General features: G+C 37.8%; 1 protein-coding gene across 4 annotated transcripts; it reads right to left on the minus strand.

Annotated features, from left to right (window-relative positions):
- Window positions 1–171: 171 nt before the first annotated feature.
- On the minus strand, window positions 172–20,704 carry LOC139971142 (metastasis-associated protein MTA3-like). Of its 4 annotated transcripts, none has more exons than XM_071977358.1 (19): window positions 20,503–20,704; window positions 18,645–18,712; window positions 17,586–17,679; window positions 16,945–17,132; window positions 15,811–15,952; window positions 15,130–15,235; window positions 14,285–14,384; window positions 13,479–13,667; window positions 12,724–12,857; window positions 12,166–12,254; window positions 11,598–11,714; window positions 10,752–10,849; window positions 9,883–10,111; window positions 9,335–9,469; window positions 7,085–7,210; window positions 6,236–6,283; window positions 3,718–3,740; window positions 2,882–2,964; window positions 172–2,467 (listed from the first exon to the last, which is right to left on the minus strand). In XM_071977358.1, exons 1-19 carry the CDS (start codon window positions 20,558–20,560, stop codon window positions 2,287–2,289), a joined length of 2,208 nt encoding a protein of 735 aa, XP_071833459.1. In that variant the 5' UTR covers window positions 20,561–20,704; the 3' UTR covers window positions 172–2,286. The 4 variants fall into 4 exon arrangements, with proteins under 4 accessions (XP_071833459.1, XP_071833458.1, XP_071833461.1 ...); XM_071977357.1 differs by having other exon boundaries at window positions 11,583–11,714; window positions 20,503–20,703; XM_071977360.1 differs by having other exon boundaries at window positions 15,811–15,928; window positions 20,503–20,702.
- Window positions 20,705–20,727: the final 23 nt, after the last annotated feature.

The following is a 20,727-nucleotide window of genomic DNA, read 5'->3' on the forward strand; positions in this document are numbered from 1 at the left end:
ATTTGAATCATAGCTAAACAATCAGCATTAGATATTTATGGAATTTTGCAGCTGCACATTTTAAAACTTTCCTTATGTAAGTTCCATACTTGCTTTGTATATTTACCACTGTAAAAATGAGTAATTTACTCCTCTGTAAAAAAAACACAAATGAAACAGACAAAGAAGCAATTTCTGAAGACACTATTTATTATTCAGGATTACCCCACAATTGTAATGCAAATGAACAAAACTGTGGAATTCAATCACCGAATTAAAGCATACAGACACAATCCCAATATTGTTACCAGAAAATTATAGACCAATTGGAATGACCAATGGGTGACCACAATTCTATAATAGCCTAGATACTACTGTATGTACAACTTACAAATATATACACCTGTTTCTGATGCCAGTGACTGAATTTAATTAATAACCTTTCTCCAAGCCTCTGACAAAAACAACTTCCAACAAGGTCATTTGCTGGGTAAACTGAAAATGTGCAAGATTTTTTTTCAGGAATATGAAAGAGAGCAGATACTGCTTCTTGAACAAATCTGTTCTTTGGAATTCATTCATCCTATTTTTGGAACTTTTTATGTATCAAATTGTATGTAATCGAGCACTTTTCATTTGGTTTATGTCACTTATCCATTAAATTGGTCACATGATCGTGATTAATCAGACTTGAATGATCTAGTTAATCTAGTCAAATCCAAAATAAAACAAAAGGCAAAATAAAACAAAGGCTCTTTGTTGAACTGGCAGACTTCAAGAAAGTGATTATCATTTTCCCTTTCTTGTTAGGCTCTACATGAAAAAACCTTGAACAATTACCCCCTTCCTCCAATGCAGAAAGATATTCTCATTCCTTTCATAGACCAGCTAACGAAAATGAACCACTCCAAAAATATGAAAGCAAATGATAAGCTGGTCAGGGACAGAGTAAAAACCAAACTTAACCCAAATCATTTTATTGATACTGATAAGAACCAACAACTGCACACTGCTAATAAAATTCTCCACATTGTTTAAGGTGGTATAAACTAATGTACTTCACATATGCAGGGAATAACGTGAACGTATTACATAGCTAATCTCTGCAGAAATGGGCCACATGCTACACAAGTGAACGATATACAGCAGTTTTTGAACGGTAGTTCAAAGAACGTTTGTCCTTGCAGTGTTAAGAGAGGGCAGAGGTTGAGCTTAATTCAATATTTTCCCTGACTGATTTCTTAGGTAGGAAGGCATGAACCTTAATGGAAGGACCAGAGGCGAATCATGCATTTTTAATAAAGAAGGGGTAGCACAGAATAATAAGAGGATGCCTAACCGCTGCTTTAATGCATGACAGAACGTCTGAACGCTAACCAATGTAGTTATGACTGCCACATCTTAGTTGTAAGTATAACAATATCACTACCAGTAATATCACAAATTACAGTGGTTTTGTCAGAGGTAAAGTAAAATCATCCTTCCTTACCAAGTAAACTCCTTAATATTTTCCTGCTTGCAAAAGAATCTCCTACTTTGTCAAACTCTTGCTGGGAGTTTATTTTAATCTTCAGTCTTTTGCTCTTCTGTACTAAATTCAGTGCATTTATGATTCACTAGGCAAACTGTCCCGACATTATTTTCAAATGCTCAAGTGGTATAAGTGTTTATTCTCCTACCCGATACTAAGATGTACCTTTCCACATGAATTCTCCTTCACACACACAGGCTTTACCGAGGAATGCAAGGCTGTTCACATATGAACAAACCGGTACTAATGATCAGCCGAGCTGAGAAGTAACTTATGTTATTTTGAAACATAAGAGCAAAGTGGTCAAAAACAGTTTTTTATTTTCTTTAAATTAAAACAGTCCTAGGTAAAACACCAAAGGAGCACTTTAACATTATTTTCATGGTTCTGTTACATCTTTCAGTGCATTAGCAATCCCCAACAGTGAGGGGTCAATAAGAATAATTCACTGGGTAGGCCAATTTCCCATCCAGTTCATTAATTTACTTCCTTGACCCTCCAGCTGTCACAATAAGGTCAATACTCTTGCTCAGGTAATTTATTTGCATTTCCAATATGTATTCTACTGATATCACTATAACTAACAGGAATCTGCTGACCTAGCACGGTGCATCCCTTGGCATGTCGGGCCCCTCTCTCAAGAATCAGTGGAAAATTTACAAAATGCATACAGTTACGAAGCAAGAAACTGTACAACAAAAGTAGGAAATGAACCGACAACAAAAAGAAAAAGAAAAATGGGTAGAGAAAGCAAGGGACTACTCGCAATGATTCCTTCAGTCTATTACGATTGGTTCACCACCTGTTTCTTCTGCTTTAGTGGGGGCAGGAGGAGGAGGAGGAGGAGGAAGAGGAGGAGCTTTCTCCAGGACAGGTTTCCTTTGGATCTGAGTTTCCCTCCACGGGTGACGAGCGAGTCTCTTCTGGGTCGCGATGGAGAGAGTCTTCCGGATGTTCCTGTTGAAACAAGAATGAATTGAAACAATGATGATCATAAACAGAACCTGAGAAAATTACACCATACAGAAAAGAAATTTGATATAATCCTGATGTATTGCATCTAATTTTTTTGTCCCCAATTTTAACTGACTATGATCAAGTTGATTTGAAGGTTCTCAATATGACCTGTTTTCTTTTTGTTTGTTTTCATTATGGAACTTAAAGTAATTTGTCCAACCATTCACTTTTAATGGTTTATTTACCTTGCAAATTCATCAGAGGAATAAATATTAGCTACTAGTAATCTTGCAAAAAATGTAAAGAGGGCACTTTAAAAATTCGTTGGCGAGACACATCGTAAGTTAAACAACTCCCCTCTCTTGCATATGAATTACAGTAAAGCAAAAAACCATTGAAGTTTGATCGACGCACCTCGTGTTACCATCAGCATGGAAGAAAACGTCATCTGGAGCATCCATCCATGAGAGCTTCATCTTCTTCTTAGAGGCATCTCCCTGTACCACAGAGAAAAGCAGATAGGAGGGAAGGTGACAAAAGTTTATCAGAAACAGTACCAAAGAGAAAGAAGAAAGGGAGGAAGATTAAAGTTTATTAACAGAGACAGGAACACAGAGGAAGCAGAGAGGAGGGACATCTTGATGGCTACGATTAATGTCGATTCATTAAAACAATCCCATTCAATACCACTTTGGATATTTAACAGCTTATTCCAGTATTTCAATGGCTAATTATTGTTTTTTTTTTTCTTTCTTGCACATTGTTAGATTGTTGTATTAGTGTACAGTTTTAGTCGGTGACATTTTCCCTATAGATCAAAACTGACATGGGATACATGTCTAAGTGCTAAATCTCTGCTCTAGCTGTCCAAATCGCATCAGCCAAAAGCTATAACTACGTACTTGGTTTGGAAATTACAACATAAACAACTGTCCGTCCTCCACACTGTCAGAAGGAGATTAAGACACAAGACAATTTGCCTCCAAATCAAACTTACTTACAAATACTAAAAAGAAAATATAGAAACACACAAAAAGGAAGGTCAAACTAAAGAAAGAAACATTTTTTGAGAATCTTGCTCACTAAAGGCAAAAACAACAAAAAATTAAATCCAGACATTTTACCAAACATGTGATGTTATCAATGAATTATTACAAGCTGGTGACTGTTGCAAAGATAGCAACATTTTTTTCTTTCTGATGTGAACAACAAACATGTGGACAAGAGAAATAATTAAGAAAGGAACTTACATTTGCATCAAGGTGGCTGGCATCTACAAAGAGAAGTAAAGTCAAATATATCAATTGTGTGAAATTTAGATACATACATAGAAAAAACATGAGAGAAACTATAGTCATGTGAGGTAAAAGTGCAACCATGTACAGTAATAGAAACAGCAGACCCTCAGTGAAAAGGCAAGCGTAAACTGCAGATTGCAACCGAGGAGTACAAAACCAAAGGTCTAGGAATGAAGGACAATGGGAAATACAGAATTGGGAGTGGGGAGGGGAGTGGGAGAGAACTCCTCTGGTAATGGGGCCCAAATCCTTCCACATTTCTGTCCCCTCACCCACACGACTCCCATACCTAGTTACTATTTGGAGGTATTCAACGCCTCTGATAATGCTACTATGGACAACTGCCACAAAGTGCAGAAGCCCCTATCATTACTTATTTAATGAAAACACTGAAGGAAACACTTTAGTGCAGCCTTTTATTTGCACGAGTTGTGTCTATTGGGAAGTGGGAGTAATGTGCAGGTAGGAATGCAAAGTTCAACTAATTATCGGATGTAAACATGGATACGTATAGACACTGAATTAGGCAGTGGGTGTATCTGATCCTTTCAGAAGTCAGGGTAAGTTGGAATAGATATGTGGTGAATAATATTGGAGATAAGAATCCTACTTAGGGATGCACCGATCCAAATTTTTGGATCCGGCCGGAACCGGATTTTGCCGGATAGTACATGAAATCCGGCTGGATAAAATCCGGCCGGAACCGGATTTTTTCATTACACAAAAGAGAGTCATTCATAAGAAGTAGAAGTATAAAACAAGGAGCAAATCTTTAATAGTTGAGGTATACGCATATTATAAAGAAGGTGACATTAAGACCCCATTTATGAGATTAAATATGACTTGAAGTGGTGTAATCTACATTCTTTGATAAAATAACTACAATATAATTGTTGACAAGCTTGATACAGTACAGTATGTAAATTTGTTTGCTGGAAAAATACTGCATACTACCTATGAAGTTTGTTTTAAAAGGGGAAGCTACATTTCACAAATCTCATACTTTATACTGAATAAAACGATTATTTACTTGTAGTAATAACACTACTATCTGGATTTAAAATTGTCTTGTATTATTCAGTATTTGATAAAAAATTTTTACACTGCAATATTATCTGTAAAATAAAAAAAAAAAGCATTGTATCTTTCCAGAAGTGGGAGAAACTTCTTATCTATCTTTTATCTATCATTTAAAATGGAATTGAATATTCATTAGAACACTTAATGATTTAGGAACTTTCATGGTGACAAGAGATATCGAAGAGAATGCTAACAATAATGGGAAAGTAAAGATTCAATGGAACAGTATTTTGACTGATAAGTATATGAATGGTCTATTTTAACTGCACAATATTAAACTGATGAAGGCTGCAAGAAATGATATCACTGCAAACTGTATTTGTTGTATATAGCTTCATATTATTACAGTACAATAGTTGTATTATTTTAGTTGATCTTTAGAAACAGTGGGTCAGACCATTGAGAAAATTAAATTAAACATGTTAAACCTAAATTTTCCTTACTTTGAATGTTTTTATTAATTTTTGGAAATAGTTTACATTGATTTAAGTTAATACCAACACCTTTTTAAGGAAAAATTCAGGCCAGTTTTAAAAAAGATCCGGCCGGATTTTGAAAAATATCCGGCCGGAACCGGAACATTCCTCACTATCCGGCCGGATAGTCCGGCCGGATCGGATATCCGGTGCATCCCTAATCCTACTGGGAAACATGACAATTTTTAGCTGAGATTTCCAATTGGTAACAAACCTGCCCATAAAGTGCATTCATATGGCTCCCCCCCCCCCCCCCCCCCCGCACAATCTAAACTTGAATCGATGTAAAGGTCGAGACAATTAAGTATTTGTTTTGACAACGAAGCACCATCAACTTTTCATTCCAGATTACAATTATGATGATGATGATGATATTGATATGGGTACAGGAAAAAAAAAATAGTCATATTAACTGGAAAATTTGTCGGTTTCACAAAATCATTGTCTCTGACTGGTAATACCAGAAAACAGAATAACATGGCTATACTCTGACAAGCAGAATTGATAACATCATCTGCATATAAAACAACAGTTAAGCTTATAAGTATTTGACAGTTAGGCAAAAAATTATAAATAAAGAAGGAACAGTTGTCTAGATAGAATAGCAGTAGTGATCTCAGAACTAATTGTCAGAGTTTTTCACTTGTTTTACAGAAGATTCTGCAGATACCTGTCATTTTTTGGCTTGATTAGGTCACTATTTTTTGTTGTTCTATTAAACTTATTGGCATCAAAGAAACTTCATCAACAATTAGGAAACTTTTAGCTCACTTTAATTACTTTGACAAACAGTTTTGTTTGTTTCCTGGAGACCTACAATGTACTATTATTCCAACTGTAATGTAAACAAGTGGAATACAATTGAAAAATTGTTATCAAACCTATTGTAAATCTTACACCTCGTTTTGCCTTACCTCTCTTTCCAAATCTTCCACCCATCTGGACTCTCTTCATTGGGCTACCTAAGAGATGGAAGAACAAAGGAGGAATGCTAAGTACCCCAGCAGAATTTCAGTGGAAGGGTACCAAAACATGATCAAACAAAAAAGATGAGAACAATTTGTGAAAATGTGAATTCAAAATGGGTTCCAAGAGCCGGGCACACATTCTATGAGGTGTACGGACACGTCTAGGGTGGCCAAATTACAATGGCCCTGTACTGCTAAAGTCTCCACCAAATTCTGCCACAGACATGACCTTACACCCAATTTCTAACTTCAGAGCAAACAATTTTTTAGTTCACTCTCATCGAAAATCCTAACTATTTTTGATCCATACAATTCCAATTTAATTCTCATGTCAACTTGGAGTTATCATGCAAGTTGCAACAGTTTTTGTCTGTGGCTTCTTTTTCCATAAAAATGTCTCAGCCAAATGTAGAAGCAAACCAAGCCAAACGTCAGAATGGAGATATTTTACAAGTCCAATTCTGAACTTTGCAGTTAAAATGGTTGAATGCAAAGCATTGGCCATTTAGAAAACGATGATGTATGCACAATAGGAAATACAAATAACCTACAGTATTTGTGCCAAGTTTTATTCAGACTATTGTATGAAGAAAGGAGACCTGAATGTAAAGTTTGACTCTAAAGTGAGCCATTAGTTAAAAATTCTTTCTTCCTTAAGCTGTTGTTAATGACTTGCTCAATTCCTAATAGACTTTATGACTTGAGAAACAATTTTCATGCAGACATGACTATATATGCAGAGCGTTGCCGCACGAACTCACGTCGTCACACAAAACAACGAGTATGAAATCTTACTGCAGTGTCTGGAGTTTGACGAGGGGTAGGTCTGCTCTGTGTCTTGTCCGGTCTCGTAGTTCGTCTTACGCATCATGACGTGTGACACCGAGCTTATCGTTGGGCCACCAAGGGAGGGCTTTGGTGCTGTAAGAAAGGAGAGGATGTAAAGCCAAAAAATTAAGATGCACCTCTCAAAAGAACATTTTTGAACCAAAAATCTGAATCTAAAGCACTAAATTCTCTTCACATGTTTCACTTGAAACTATAGAGAGCATTGTACAGGGAAATGTTTCACCTTCAAGTGGCAACAGTCACATCACACTCTCAATATAGCATAATCAAATTTTAAACCCCTGAGATGTCACAAACTGAGCAAGAGTTTTTCCTAAGAAGAGTTATTCATTTTTAACTTCTCTCCTATCATGATGAGGTCAAAAGATGGTTGGGTCTCCTTCTCCTGTTACAATAATGCCAAAGTAAGGTTTTTCCATAAATTTTCATTTTCAGGTAGCCCATCCAATATTTGATTCTGACCATTGAAATAACATAAGTCCTGTTATCGTTTAAAACTTTGTCTTCCAAAGAACCTGTTGGGTTTGTTCAGTATTTCTACCAAGGCAAGTAAAAATCATGATTACAATTTCTAAAACATGGACAAAACTGCAGGTGTTTACAACCATTGATCACTAAGCTAACAAATTCAAGCTGACAGACTTGTCAAGGTCTATCTTGATTACATTCAAATCCAAACAAAACTTGATCAAAGCAGGTTTTAAGAGAAAGGCAAGGCCTTTTTTACTCATGAACAACAAATTTTCAACACATTTTTTTGACGATGAAGTAAACTATACATAATTATTCAATTACTCAGTAGAATACTTTCCAATATAATTAAGCTAGCAAAGATCCGGTGTAGTGGGAGTGGGATAGTATGGGATGAGTGTGAGGGCAGGGCAATTTCTTTTCAGGAATATCTCCAGACAACCAGGTCTTTCCGATTTGGTTGTCAAAACAGCAAATTGGTTGTGCAAGAGTTGTAGCAAAGAAAGAAAGAATGACCAATATGTACACCCTGTATGAGAGATATGTGTAGTTATGGTACAAAGAATGACCAGTATGTACACCCCTGTATGAGAGAGATGTGTAGTTATGGTACAAGAATGACCAGTATGTACACCCCTGTATGAGAGAGATGTGTAGTTATGGTACAAAGAATGACCAGTATGTACACCCCTGTATGAGAGAGATGTGTAGTTATGGTACAAAGAATGACCAGTATGTACACCCTGTATGAGAGAGATGTGTAGTTATGGTACAAGAATGACCAGTATGTACACCCTGTATGAGAGAGATGTGTAGTTATGGTACAAGAATGACCAGTATGTACACCCTGTATGAGAGAGATGTGTAGTTATGGTACAAGAATGACCAGTATGTACACCCTGTATGAGAGAGATGTGTAGTTATGGTACAAGAATGACCAGTATGTACACCCTGTATGAGAGAGATGTGTAGTTATGGTACAAGAATGACCAGTATGTACACCCTGTATGAGAGAGATGTGTAGTTTATGGTACAAAGAATGACCAGTATGTACACCCTGTATGAGAGAGATGTGTAGTTATGGTACAAGAATGACCAGTATGTACACCCCTGTATGAGAGAGATGTGTAGTTATGGTACAAGAATGACCAGTATGTACACCCCTGTATGAGAGAGATGTGTAGTTATGGTAAAAGAATGACCAGTATGTACACCCCTGTATGAGAGAGATGTGTAGTTATGGTACAAGAATGACCAGTATGTACACCCCTGTATGAGAGAGATGTGTAGTTATGGTACAAGAATGACCAGTATGTACACCCTGTATGAGAGAGATGTGTAGTTTATGGTACAAGAATGACCAGTATGTACACCCCTGTATGAGAGAGATGTGTAGTTTATGGTACAAAGAATGACCAGTATGTTCACCCCTGTATGAGAGAGATGTGTAGTTACGGTGAATAGAACACTAGCTTTGGGCAGGTAAAAATCCACTTCGTTGGAGCATATGACTACCCCTATTTTTGTTTTCCAGTTATCTCCAAAGTGACAACGGGTAATACCAATATTATCATTGTACCTATTTGGGGTATTGAGTTATAATGCGATCTGAACTTGATGTTAACAACTTGTTGTGAGACAGGCAAACCACTGTCTGAACAGTTATTTGGTTGTCTAAACATTTGCCCTGGAGCTAAAAAAAAAAAAAAGAACAAGGATACCAACCAGGTTTCTTGACTCCTTCTTTACGTGTCTTCTCTCTGAATGTTTCTAATCGTCCGACGAGCATGTCGACCTTTGGCCACTTCTTCTCCTTTAGCTTTGGGGTCGCCTTGCCAACAGATGGCAGTTTGGCTTGACCTTGAAAATACAATCGCAAATTTGATTCTTAAATTAGACTGTTATCATGGGATGGATATATGCAAACATCTGCTTAAAAAAATAGCTTAAAGAACAATGGCAGCATGAAAAAAAACATATGTATTTCTCTAAAATAAGCAAGCAAGGCCAAGATGGTTAACAGTGGTTAGACAATGTTCTGTTCTTCATGTTTATTGGAAACTAACTAAACCTTTGTCACCCATCCTTATTAAATACAAGTTTCTGTTATGTTGCAGTTTAGGGCAAAGTCATATTCCGCTCCCCACGCTATCTTCAGAAAATTATGTTCTGACAGGTATCCTCCCACTTTTCACAGACATAGAAGAATTTTATAATAAACAAAATATTACCATGAATTGATTAGCAAAAATTTGGGCTTGAAAAATACTTACATTCCTGTTTCACTGCCATCACATCTACAGCATCGAACGGACAACGGGAGATGTGTCTCAACTTCAGCATATCTTTGCATAATATCCTGGACAGCTTAGTCATGGGCGTAGTTTTGAGAGCAAATGCAATACGGGTCTTCATTCCAATGCCTCTGATACCAGCCGTTCGCAGGCTCAGACCGTGAGCCACTTGACAGTGGCGAGCTAGTTGGGCTTTGAGCTTAAACTCCTGCAGCAGAGATGTAGGAAACACAAAAAAATTTCATTCAATGATTGATGATGACAACCACGGCGACAATGATGTGAAATTTCAAGTTTGTGAAATTTCAAAATCAAAGAGACCTTTCAAAGGTTTTCTGTGAGTCTAGAACAAATAAACACGACCAAGACCCTTTTTGGCACTTTGACATTTTGGGTATCTTCATGCTATTGCAAAACTGTTTTCATTGCAATTGGTCTGCAGAAACAGTCAGGTTTATTACATTGGTAATGATGCGTTACAAATTTCAAAGGTTTCTTCTCGAGTGTCCTTTCTGTATTCTTCCGTTGCCTTCAGAGCTGGAAACTTGTGCCACACGCCACTTATATTTCCTGTGGAATATCTGAAACTTGTATTATATTCCTGTGGAATATCTGAAACACTGGTTGTACACTGGTTACTCTATTGCTTACTACCTTCCCACATTGACTGTGCATGTAAGCAGGTGGAACATCTGAAACACCGGTTGTGCCTAGCTATTGCTTACTACCATCCCACGTCCATTCTCTGCATGCGAGCAGACAGAATCTTCAGAACAAATAAATATCGTTATTTAGTTGTCCTTACAATATCTGAACAAATGAGGTATTTATTGAGTAACTGTTACTACCTTCCCACATCCAATGACTGTGCACATGAGCGGGTGAATCCTGGGAACAAGCCCTGGTCTGTCCGGTCTATTCCTCAATGTACCTTGCCTCTCTCCATCTGAATGAGAAGAAGATGAAACCGGCTTAGGATCTCACACATACCTGTACTCATACCTATGTGTACTATTTGTTTCCTATACACTGCATCCCTTCCCCCACCCCCCCACCCCCCTCCTACAATGTCTGGTTTGTAAGTGCAATCTTAGGTTTGCAGTATGATTCTTTTTTGCTTTCTTTCAGTTTTAAGATTCACAATAAATTACAATCATGCTCCTCCTATTTTCTGCCATGTTAATTTTCAACTCAATCAGCTTGCTCTTTTGGTAATATTTTGTGGGGAATATTTTGGTAAATCTTGTTGTAACTAATAAAATCATTTCAAGGGGCCTACACAATTGGGCATGTCGAATTTCATACTGTTAGTGGATTGTTGTTTTTGCCAACATACGGTGGGATGATTTGTAGGGAGCAGAAGCACAAGCTTATAAATAATGAATAACAAACTCAACGTTTTCTAAATGTGACGAATAAATGACGGACAAAAGGATAAAATGAAACCAAGTAGGAAAGATTTCAACTTTGTGGTTTAAACCTAGCTGTCTCTCTTCTGCTAGTCTTCGTAGTTGTTAATTTTTTCAATGTTTTTGCCCCTGCCTTGTTTCTGTGCACTTCCTTTCACTTCATGTATATATTATTTCTGTACTTACAATTTATGTTATGTTGAATCTGTTGTGTTTATACGTGAAGTGATAAAACAAAATAAAACGAACTAAAAACGAAACGAGATATACCCAGAAATATCTCACCGAGACGGGTGGGCATCTTGAGTCCCCCACACTTCTTCCAGTAGATCCAGCATGAAGCACACAGCCTGCATTGCATGTTAGCTGGACCCCAGGAGTACCACTGATATGATGAATTGGCTGTAGAATATTAAAAGCCAAAACTGAGTATTTATGCTCTCTGCCAATTCTATCACACCAATATTAACATGTAAGAAACTGATACACCCCAACATGTTGTCGACAGTAATTGAACAGATAGCCATGTGGGTTCCATTTGTGGGAGGATAAATAATAACATTTATGACCAATGTTGATTGTTCCACTTTGGTTTATCCTTGATTCCTTTCTCTGTCACTTTCTTTCTCAACAAAGACCAGATGTTTTTTTCCAAGTAGATCCCACTCCATTCTCAGCCAGATGTGGACACTAAGCAGGCATAAGAGCAAAAAGAAGAGTCTGTCTTCTGGGAACTCGTTGAAAGGAGAGAAACCTTTTTTAGAGCCCAAAGCAAAACCTGAGATGACGGAACGCCTGTATTCCATATAAACCCAACGGCTAAAGATAATACGATGAGAGTCATTATCCTTACCATGACAGCTTTCACATGCTCTTGTTCCAGGCATGGATACTTGTCCACCCAATCCCATCCTTCCAATTTGATTGGGATTTGGCTTGTTGCTGAAAAGGATGAAACAGAGCATTTGTTAGCAGATGTCATACAACAGTTGCACAAGTCATGCAAGAATTTACACAGTGAGGAAATGGAAGTGTATTGTATTTTTAATATAATATTGTTTTGTAAAGTATTTTACAAAAGTATCAGCCAAGGCAACAGCCAAGTAAATGATATTATTTTTTATTTTTTTTATTTAAGACTTGTAAAACATCTATCAGCAGAGGGAGATACCATTCCTTAATACAAATCAACAACTTTCACTCATCAGTAATTTATAGTTAGGTTTGAAGGCCAATTAACAAAAAACTTAATTGTAAGCATTGCGACAAAGTTTCAAAGTCTTTAAGGGAATGGCTATGATCCTTAGGTTGGGTGAATTCAGAAGTGGAAGAAAAAAGAAAAGAAAACATCATGTTGTACATAGATAATAATCTCCAGTTTGAAGGTCAAAAGAACAACAGATTCACTTACTAATTTGGAATATAAACTTGTTTAAGTTTGCTGTCTGCTTCTGCGGCCTTGAGTCGTTTCTGCTGGACGTATCTATCGGTCGTCTTCCACATGTAGTAGTACTCGATCACACTCTTTAGGGATTTCCACGGAAGCTGTGCGGTAGGAAACGAACCAACCAGTGTAATAAAAATGGAAGTACCCCCTCAATGAAGGTCCCTGCCCATGTAATGTGCAGTATAGTCTACATTTTATAAGAAACTTAACAAATTTGCATGGCAATAAAATTAAAGTACAGATCATACAGAAATTCAATGCATGGAATTTCCTATGAGATTGCAGTGAATAGCAGATATGCTACATTGAAAAGCTAAACAGTCAATAATTCCCTTACATAAATTATGTGAGTCACTTCTTCACCTAAAACTGAAAAATCAGTCATAGTTTTAAATTTTTTTTAAGACAGCTATGAAACTGTTTAGCATTTTACCTAGAAAAGCATTTGAAGCAGTAATTTGAGAAAAAAACACATCTGTTGCCCTGGAAACAAAGCTTTTCTAGCTCTTCCTTCTGGTGAAACCCATTTCAACTCTGGAGTGCAATTCAACAAATTTTCTCTGAATATTATCATTCCTGAATTGCTCATGGAAAAATTGACCATTTGAGGAAAATAAATTGTCAAAAAGATTATCATAAAAAAAATACATTGTTATCAACAAATGTTACTTTTTTTTTCTTAGGGTCATGGTCTTTACATGATTCCAGCAAGTACTCACAAAGTCTTGTCTGATGTCGTTGAAGTCCTTTCCATATTTTTCGAGGGCTTCCTCAAAGAGGTTTGCCTCTGAGGAGGACCATTCTTCCAGCTGGTCCCTGCAGATAACGGGACCACCAGCAGGCACAAGAGTTGCCACAGCCTTTCCAATCTCATAGTTCTTCTGGTACAGTACGTCCATGGAATGAAACTGCAGTTATTGATGAAACACAAAAAGCCATGAGACATGAAATGGGATTCAAGATGATTTTGCATTTAGTATATGGATGCTGTAGAGTTAAACAACTTTGACTCACATTCATCAAAATTCAAAAAAAGTTTGCTGCTACGCTCTCGCTTAAGGCATTTTTTCAATTTTGCTATCCACCTCAATGTCGGGGAATTTATCTGAAATGTCAGAACCTTTAAGAAACTTGTATAAAGGACAATCACAACAACAGCAGTAATATTGCGTTATTGTTTCAAGTTATGCAATTGCCAAAAGACAATGGGTTGCTTTATGGGTGGTTTATGGGAACTATGGGGTATGGGAAATAGTTTATGAGAACTGACTTGTAAGGCTTGACTAATGGCCTGAGGTGACCAGATTATAGGTGAAACAACCAAATGCAAATTCCCAGGGTACCCAAAACTTCTTTTTTTTTGAAAACCAAGTCACTCAGACATACCTCCATTACATATTAACCGCTGGTACCGCTCGTACCACCAAATTGGAAAGTCCAGTTTTTGTCAGTCTTAGGGAGAAAACAAAACAACCTTGCCTTATAATGAAACTTCCACCCCGAGTGGGATGGTTCTTTGACTCACCAAAGTGATATCTCTAGAGGCAGCTGCAGCGCTCATGTGCAAGCTGGGCTGACGAATAGAACTACTGCAATCCAGTGCTCTACCAAAGGTACCCACAGACCTGGAGTGCATCAAAGAAACAGTAGTGAGAATGCAAACAGATGTGATATAGCAATGACAGACACTCATTACGTAATATTACCTCTTAAATTATGTCCTTTATTATAAACCATGTTTTGTTCTCTTGATATACCTTCATAAACTTATTACAGATAAGTTTAAAGTTCCAACAATAAAAATGGAAGGAAGGAGGTAGGTAGGGAGGGCGGAGAGAAATGGATCTGAGGGGAGGGATATGGTATCATCCCCTCCCAATATTGATTTCATTATGAGCCCAAAACATTCGTCACTATAAACCGGGAATAATTTATCTGGTATTTATGGGTATCACTCATGCAAGTGAAAATATGTGCATAAGTTCTTGTCACAAACCACAAAACTGTTATACAAGATGTGAGCAGTCGGTTATTAACTGTATCAAAAATCCAACTATAGGAACCTACTCTACTCAGTTAGATGCTGAGCCATCACAGCCAGTTTCCTTTCACACGAACAACTTTGCATTGTTGCTCTCCCCTATTCGTTATTTTACAGCGATCCGCAACCATACAACACTTCTTCCTATTATGAGACTACTTACTTTGCCTATTAAGTTGCATTTTGACCGTGTACAGAGTCACAATTACCTATACTTAATACCATAACACAATGGGCAAAGTGTGTGTAATTCCCTGCACCCTCTGACAATACATCAGTACACATCAGTAACAATACAAGTAACTGGATATTACTTAAATAACAAGTACCTTGTCAAGACCAAAAACTGGTCGATTTCCTTCCCGGAAAGAGGGTTCTCTGGAGTCCATATTTTGATTTCCAATCTGGACGGATCTCTCTCGTCCATTTTTTCAGCTGGTGAAAGAAATTTAAACACCAATTATGCCGTGCAAAGGAAACTGACACTATGGCAAAGAGGGAATGTAACTCGACAAGGCACGACAATTTCTTCCATTCAATCCAGGACGAACAGTATCTGTGCCTGGTAGATTTAAATCTCTAAGTTTCATCACCATGTAGAGACTTGAGAACACATCAAATCGATGGTACATTAGCACCTCAACAGACATTTGAAATCAGCCAAACTTACTGTTAGGGATACTTAGGAGCAACGATACTTTTAGTACCTGTCTGCAATCTACATAAAATAAAATTCCCGTCTACCTAGCCGGCCAATTGGTATCGTTTCTTTCTTTGATGTCCCTCCACATTTAATAATTTTCTCGACAGACATTCAAAATAGAGAAACTCACTTCCATGTTGTCTGACACTGAACATTAATGTTCATACATTTAATGCGTGACATCATAGGTCAAATTCGATTTTTGCATCAGAGTCAAGTGACAATTTTTTAATGTCGTAAAGAGCGCCCGTCAAATAATACGACATATCTACCATCTGAGCCAAGGCACCTACAGGTGATAACTTACGCTCTTCAAATTTGTCTGGAATTTCTGCTTGGTATCTAGGACCAACACGAATTTCACCTTTGTCTGCCAGTAGGGTTTTTTGGTGGGGATCGTACACCAAGGAATAAAAGTAAGCATCCTGCATAGAAAGGGAGATTCCATTCTGTAATTACAATGTTCTAGATTAATCGACAGAAAGGTCATTCAGCCAAGATAACTATTACCAAATATTGTTACTTCAAAAGGAAATATTGCTAAAGACAGCTGCTGAGTATGTAACTGTAACAACACACACAGGACACAACATCTTGCAAGCACCTTCTTTCAAACGTTTTCCTTGGTGACCAATGTTGTAACTTCCCTTGTTTACTCATGACCCATCAATTTCTATGGGCTAAAATCATCTAATTAGCACTTCCTGGTGATTGGAATTGGTGACTGAAAATTAAGTTACCAACACATACACACATCCATCAAAACTTGATTCAACATTCAACATTGATGAACAATCACCACATGACAGGGAAGAAATTTACTGTCAGATTCCACATCGAAACAATGTTTATCACTGAAGTTTCATTTTCCACTTCCTGGATTTGCAACCCACTGTAAATGGCGTGGAGGGCGTGTGGTCAAGTGGTTAAGGCAGTGGACTTGTGATCTAAGGATTACAGGTTCGAGCCCTGGCCAGATCATTGCGTTGTGTCCTTGGGCAAGGCGCTTTATCTCCATTGCCTCTCTTCACCCAGGTGTGTAAGTGGGGACCTGCGAGGTAACTTGTAAATATAGTTGCGTGCGCCGGTTTGTGGCTGCACCCTATGGGAAGTCCCCCGGGGGACACGTGGTTGTGGTGCACTGTGGTGCCCCAGGAGAGATTGATTGAATTGTGCACACTTTGGTGTGTGGGTGTGACAAGTTACCAATGACCAGGGGTTAAGTTGTAAAGTCGTGTGAGGAGGCATTAGCCTCATACAAGACTGTAAACCTTCAACTTCAACTTTTAACTTTAAATGCATACTTTTAAGGGACATGATACCGAAGCATTGATAACTTCAGCAATTGGTGGATCTAGTGGATTATATTAGATTCGAGATCGACGAAAGGCTTTCCATGAATCAAAGAAACAAGCAGTCAGTCATTTGATGCGAGACTTACCTCCTTTGAAAGATACGACAGTAAACTCTCTGTTTCGTTGAGGAGGGTCACCGTGCACTTCCCCCGGATGTGAGTGGCCGGCAGGGTCTCCAGCTGTCGTGAGAGGAACAGCTCCCGGTGTTTTAATTGGTGGCGCTGTTTCTCTGATAGCTCTTCCAACGCCTCTTCCTGCTCCTCTTCCAAAGTCACTGAATGATTAAGAATGCAAAAAGAGGGATCAATAGCTTGAACATCAGGTATATCCAAGAGACTGCTCAGAAGAAGAAAACCCTCTCTGGATCACCAAATGCATTAAAAGTAGCTCTGGTAGTGCTTCAATAATTGACTTGTGAATATGTAATAAACTAGCAGTCCACTCCCTTCCCCCCCCCCTTCCCCCCTTAACTACAGATATAACCCAAACCTACTTGAGGTGCGCTTTTCAGTTTGAACGTTAAATGGAATCTGTTTTCTCACTGGCAACTGACAAAGAGTACAAGCAAGATAAACAGCATAAGAAAACCAATCATCTCCCAAGTAAAGAGTCACATAGCATAGAGTAGCAACTGCACAATCATGAACTGCCTATAATTTCACAGTAATCCATCAGCCAACTAAATATTTAACCAACTTTTACACAGTTTGGAAATACTACAACTTACTTGCATGCTTGTCGGCCAACTGTATCAGAGAGCTAGGAATGTCTCTCCTCCGATAGAAGCAAACCACTTTGGCCTCAACATTACCATTCTGTGTCTGGGGGAGAAAATTTGAAACCAGTCAGTATTCTGGTGACCAAACATGATTACATGTATGTTTCTAGTATCTTTTCAATACCTTTGACCTCTGACGACCTCAATGACCTTTAACCCCTACAACACTTGACAGGATTCTTTCACTTACTAAATTGGATCCATTTTGTGTCCAAGCTCTACTAGTGGATTCACCAATTTTACAGGGTTTTCAGACTTTGACCTTCTGTGACCTCAAGTAACCTTTGGCCTCTACAATCAACAAAAGGTTCTTATACTCACCAGGATGGATGAACACACCAAGTATGAACTTCATTCAAGACTTGGTATTGGCATTATTGTGCTTTCAAGCTTTGACCTCAAATGACCTTTGACATCCAAATGCCACTAAAAAAGAACACTTGTGTTCTTTTATTCACTAAGATGAATCCACATACCAAGTACTGTATGAATTTCAACCATAATGTACTGTTTGAGTTATTAAAGCTAAAAGCATTATAACACACATGAGCATCCTCACACACATACACACTCACACCTATAGTACACACTATCACCATCACATACTGTAGATTCCTTTGAAATGTCTTTAGCTACAAGCTGACTACATTTCTCCATTTCGAGAAGGAATCAGGGCTTTGAAACCTTAGTTTCACTCACGATTGTCTTTAATATATCCTGTACACTTCCGTGACAGAAACTTTGCACCACAAGTGAGAATTAAACTCAATTCAGTCCAGACATAACATTTTACTATATTGTTCCTTTTCGTTGGCTCATCAAAATTTAAAGACGGGGGTTTACTTCCTATACAATTTAACAGACCTATGGATGCAATTTGAAAGATTTGCCAATTGTGCTGTTTGCTATATTCAGGCTTCTGAATAATGCAGAAAATTGCCTTGCCTTGGAACAAACTTTGTCTTGATTTATGTTCTGAAAGTGTACAGACTAGATAACATGCCTAACCTTGTTTAATTCTTCAATTCTTCTGATCAGGTACGGCTGCGACGAGGATGTTTCAAAGAAGACGTAATCTGTGGACAAAATTCAATACAGAAGTGCAGTACTTGGATGCATTTCATTCTAAACATATTTAACTGTTCTACACTTACCAACAGATCCACTCATGTGCTATGTAATGCACAAACATCCTTTGGGACCTAGAAGCCACCTCCCACCACCACCCCCCCCCCCCCACACCTTACTTTGAGGGCCCATAGGAACTTGCCTCAACTACCTTTTTTATTAATCTGGCAATGAACATAATGAAGAACCTCTTCCCTTTCAAAAGGGAAAAAATGATAGAAGGCCTTACTGTCTAATATCGTTAATCACAACCAGTCTACCCTGATTCTTATATAAAGTACTGTGAGTTTGGCTGTGTACTTTGAGTTTTGTAGGCCAGGTTATTTATGTACTGATGCTTGACTTGAAAAATAATGACTCTTGAGGTTACAAACAAACACATTTCAATGCAAAACTACAAAACAAAACTCTGAACTAAGTTACAAGTATGTTTTGCATGAAAAGAAAATAGTTGCCACAACACACACAAAAAAAAACAATTTAAAATTTAAAAAAATGTACAGTGCATAGTCGGTTCGTACATGGTCAAAAGCCTTTTCCCCTTTTTTGGCACTTTGTAATTCCTACAATGAGGACAATCGCAAATTAAATAGGTGCTTTACGAAAAATTAGCCAAAAAAATATTACATCTTTATGTTTGATTTGCCTAGCATTTCCTCCTCAATGAATCCATCCCATCAGCAGTTTCCAACAGTCCATAACAAGCAATAAAAATATATACATGTAGTCATAACACTGGACATACGCAAGACAAGTATGATCTTTCTTATGTTATTACAGTACTTGCAATAATGTACTATAAATCAACCTCCCCCCTAATGCTATATCACAATTTTAATATACCAGAATATGCCATCACACAGGTACCAATTCCCAGATACATTTAAAAAGGAAATGAACTGTTCAGGGAATACTTTATTCAGTATCGCATCACGAAATGCTACGCAAATGGTCAAATCGCTGTTCAAGTCCAAAACTGTATACCAATTCTACGGAGGAACCATGGTTTTTTTTAAAGTGACCAATGTCAGGGCCGTTCAAACACGTTACGCAAAATTTGATTACTAGCATATATAATTAAATCGTTCAATGACTGTTTTCTCTTATCCAGGAACATCATGGTGTACTGACGATATTTAAAATTTGGAATCGATATTGAAAAAACTGCAACATTGTTACAACGATACTTGGCAACTGAACACAATTGATGGCTTTACAGCCAATACAAGTAACGTTAAGTTAGGCAACATTATTGTTCGGCAAAGTACTGAACGGTATAAATCCTCTTAATTGCTTTTAAAAGACATACAAATTTGGATAAATAGACATAATATTGAGCCCACAAGACAACCCTTTCCACGAACATTGTCAGACTTCCATCATCTAGGAAGATAGCGGGGTGTTAACAAGTTAACTAGTTGACTAACTTCCACGAGGCCGAGTCCGGCACCTCGACTATCAGAATTTACAGATTTTGGCAATCAAATACTTTGGGGTAAGTTTAAGAATTTTCAGACAAGGGATGTGTAAGAAGATGAGAGGTCTCACTTTGAACAAAATGGCCACGTAGGCGTTAACTGGTGCGAATACTTCGTGCAGTTTCTTTGTTGTGCACATTGGGTATCCTACAGTACACGGTGTGTGTAATACAACAATACAACGAGCTGCGTATATATTAATACACTGTTGCTTTAAAAAATGTTCGTTTCACACACGTGAAAATAACGAAACAACATACCTCCAACGCGATACATATTTGCCGCCATGGATTGGGAAGCTGCCTTGTCGGACTGCATCTTTTTTTGATGTTTTAAATACACTTCCTTGACCGAAGAAATGAAGAAAAAGGGGGTAGCCCTACCAGTTGCCGTCGGTCACGCTTCCCCTTCGTTGACCGGTTTCAAATTATTAACAAACGTGCTTACTAACTAAGTGTTAACAGTTAGCGATAGTGTTAATAGTT

Source organism: Apostichopus japonicus, chromosome 8, assembly GCF_037975245.1.
Source record: "Apostichopus japonicus isolate 1M-3 chromosome 8, ASM3797524v1, whole genome shotgun sequence".
Classification (NCBI taxonomy): Eukaryota; Metazoa; Echinodermata; class Holothuroidea; order Aspidochirotida; family Stichopodidae; genus Apostichopus; species Apostichopus japonicus.

What these genes read in the sequence shown, in the direction of transcription:
- LOC139971142 (XM_071977357.1), bottom strand. Translation starts at nt 20,560, where the DNA reads ATGCAGTCCGACAAGGCAGCTTCCCAATCCATGGCGGCAAATATGTAT. An exon ending in AGCATGTGAAAGCTGTCATG is followed by an intron (nt 11,715 to 12,165) that starts GTAAGGATAATG and finishes AATATTCTACAG; the next exon opens with CCAATTCATCATATCAGTGG. An exon ending in CATGCTGATGGTAACACGAG is followed by an intron (nt 2,468 to 2,881) that starts GTGCGTCGATCA and finishes TTGTTTCAACAG; the next exon opens with GAACATCCGGAAGACTCTCT.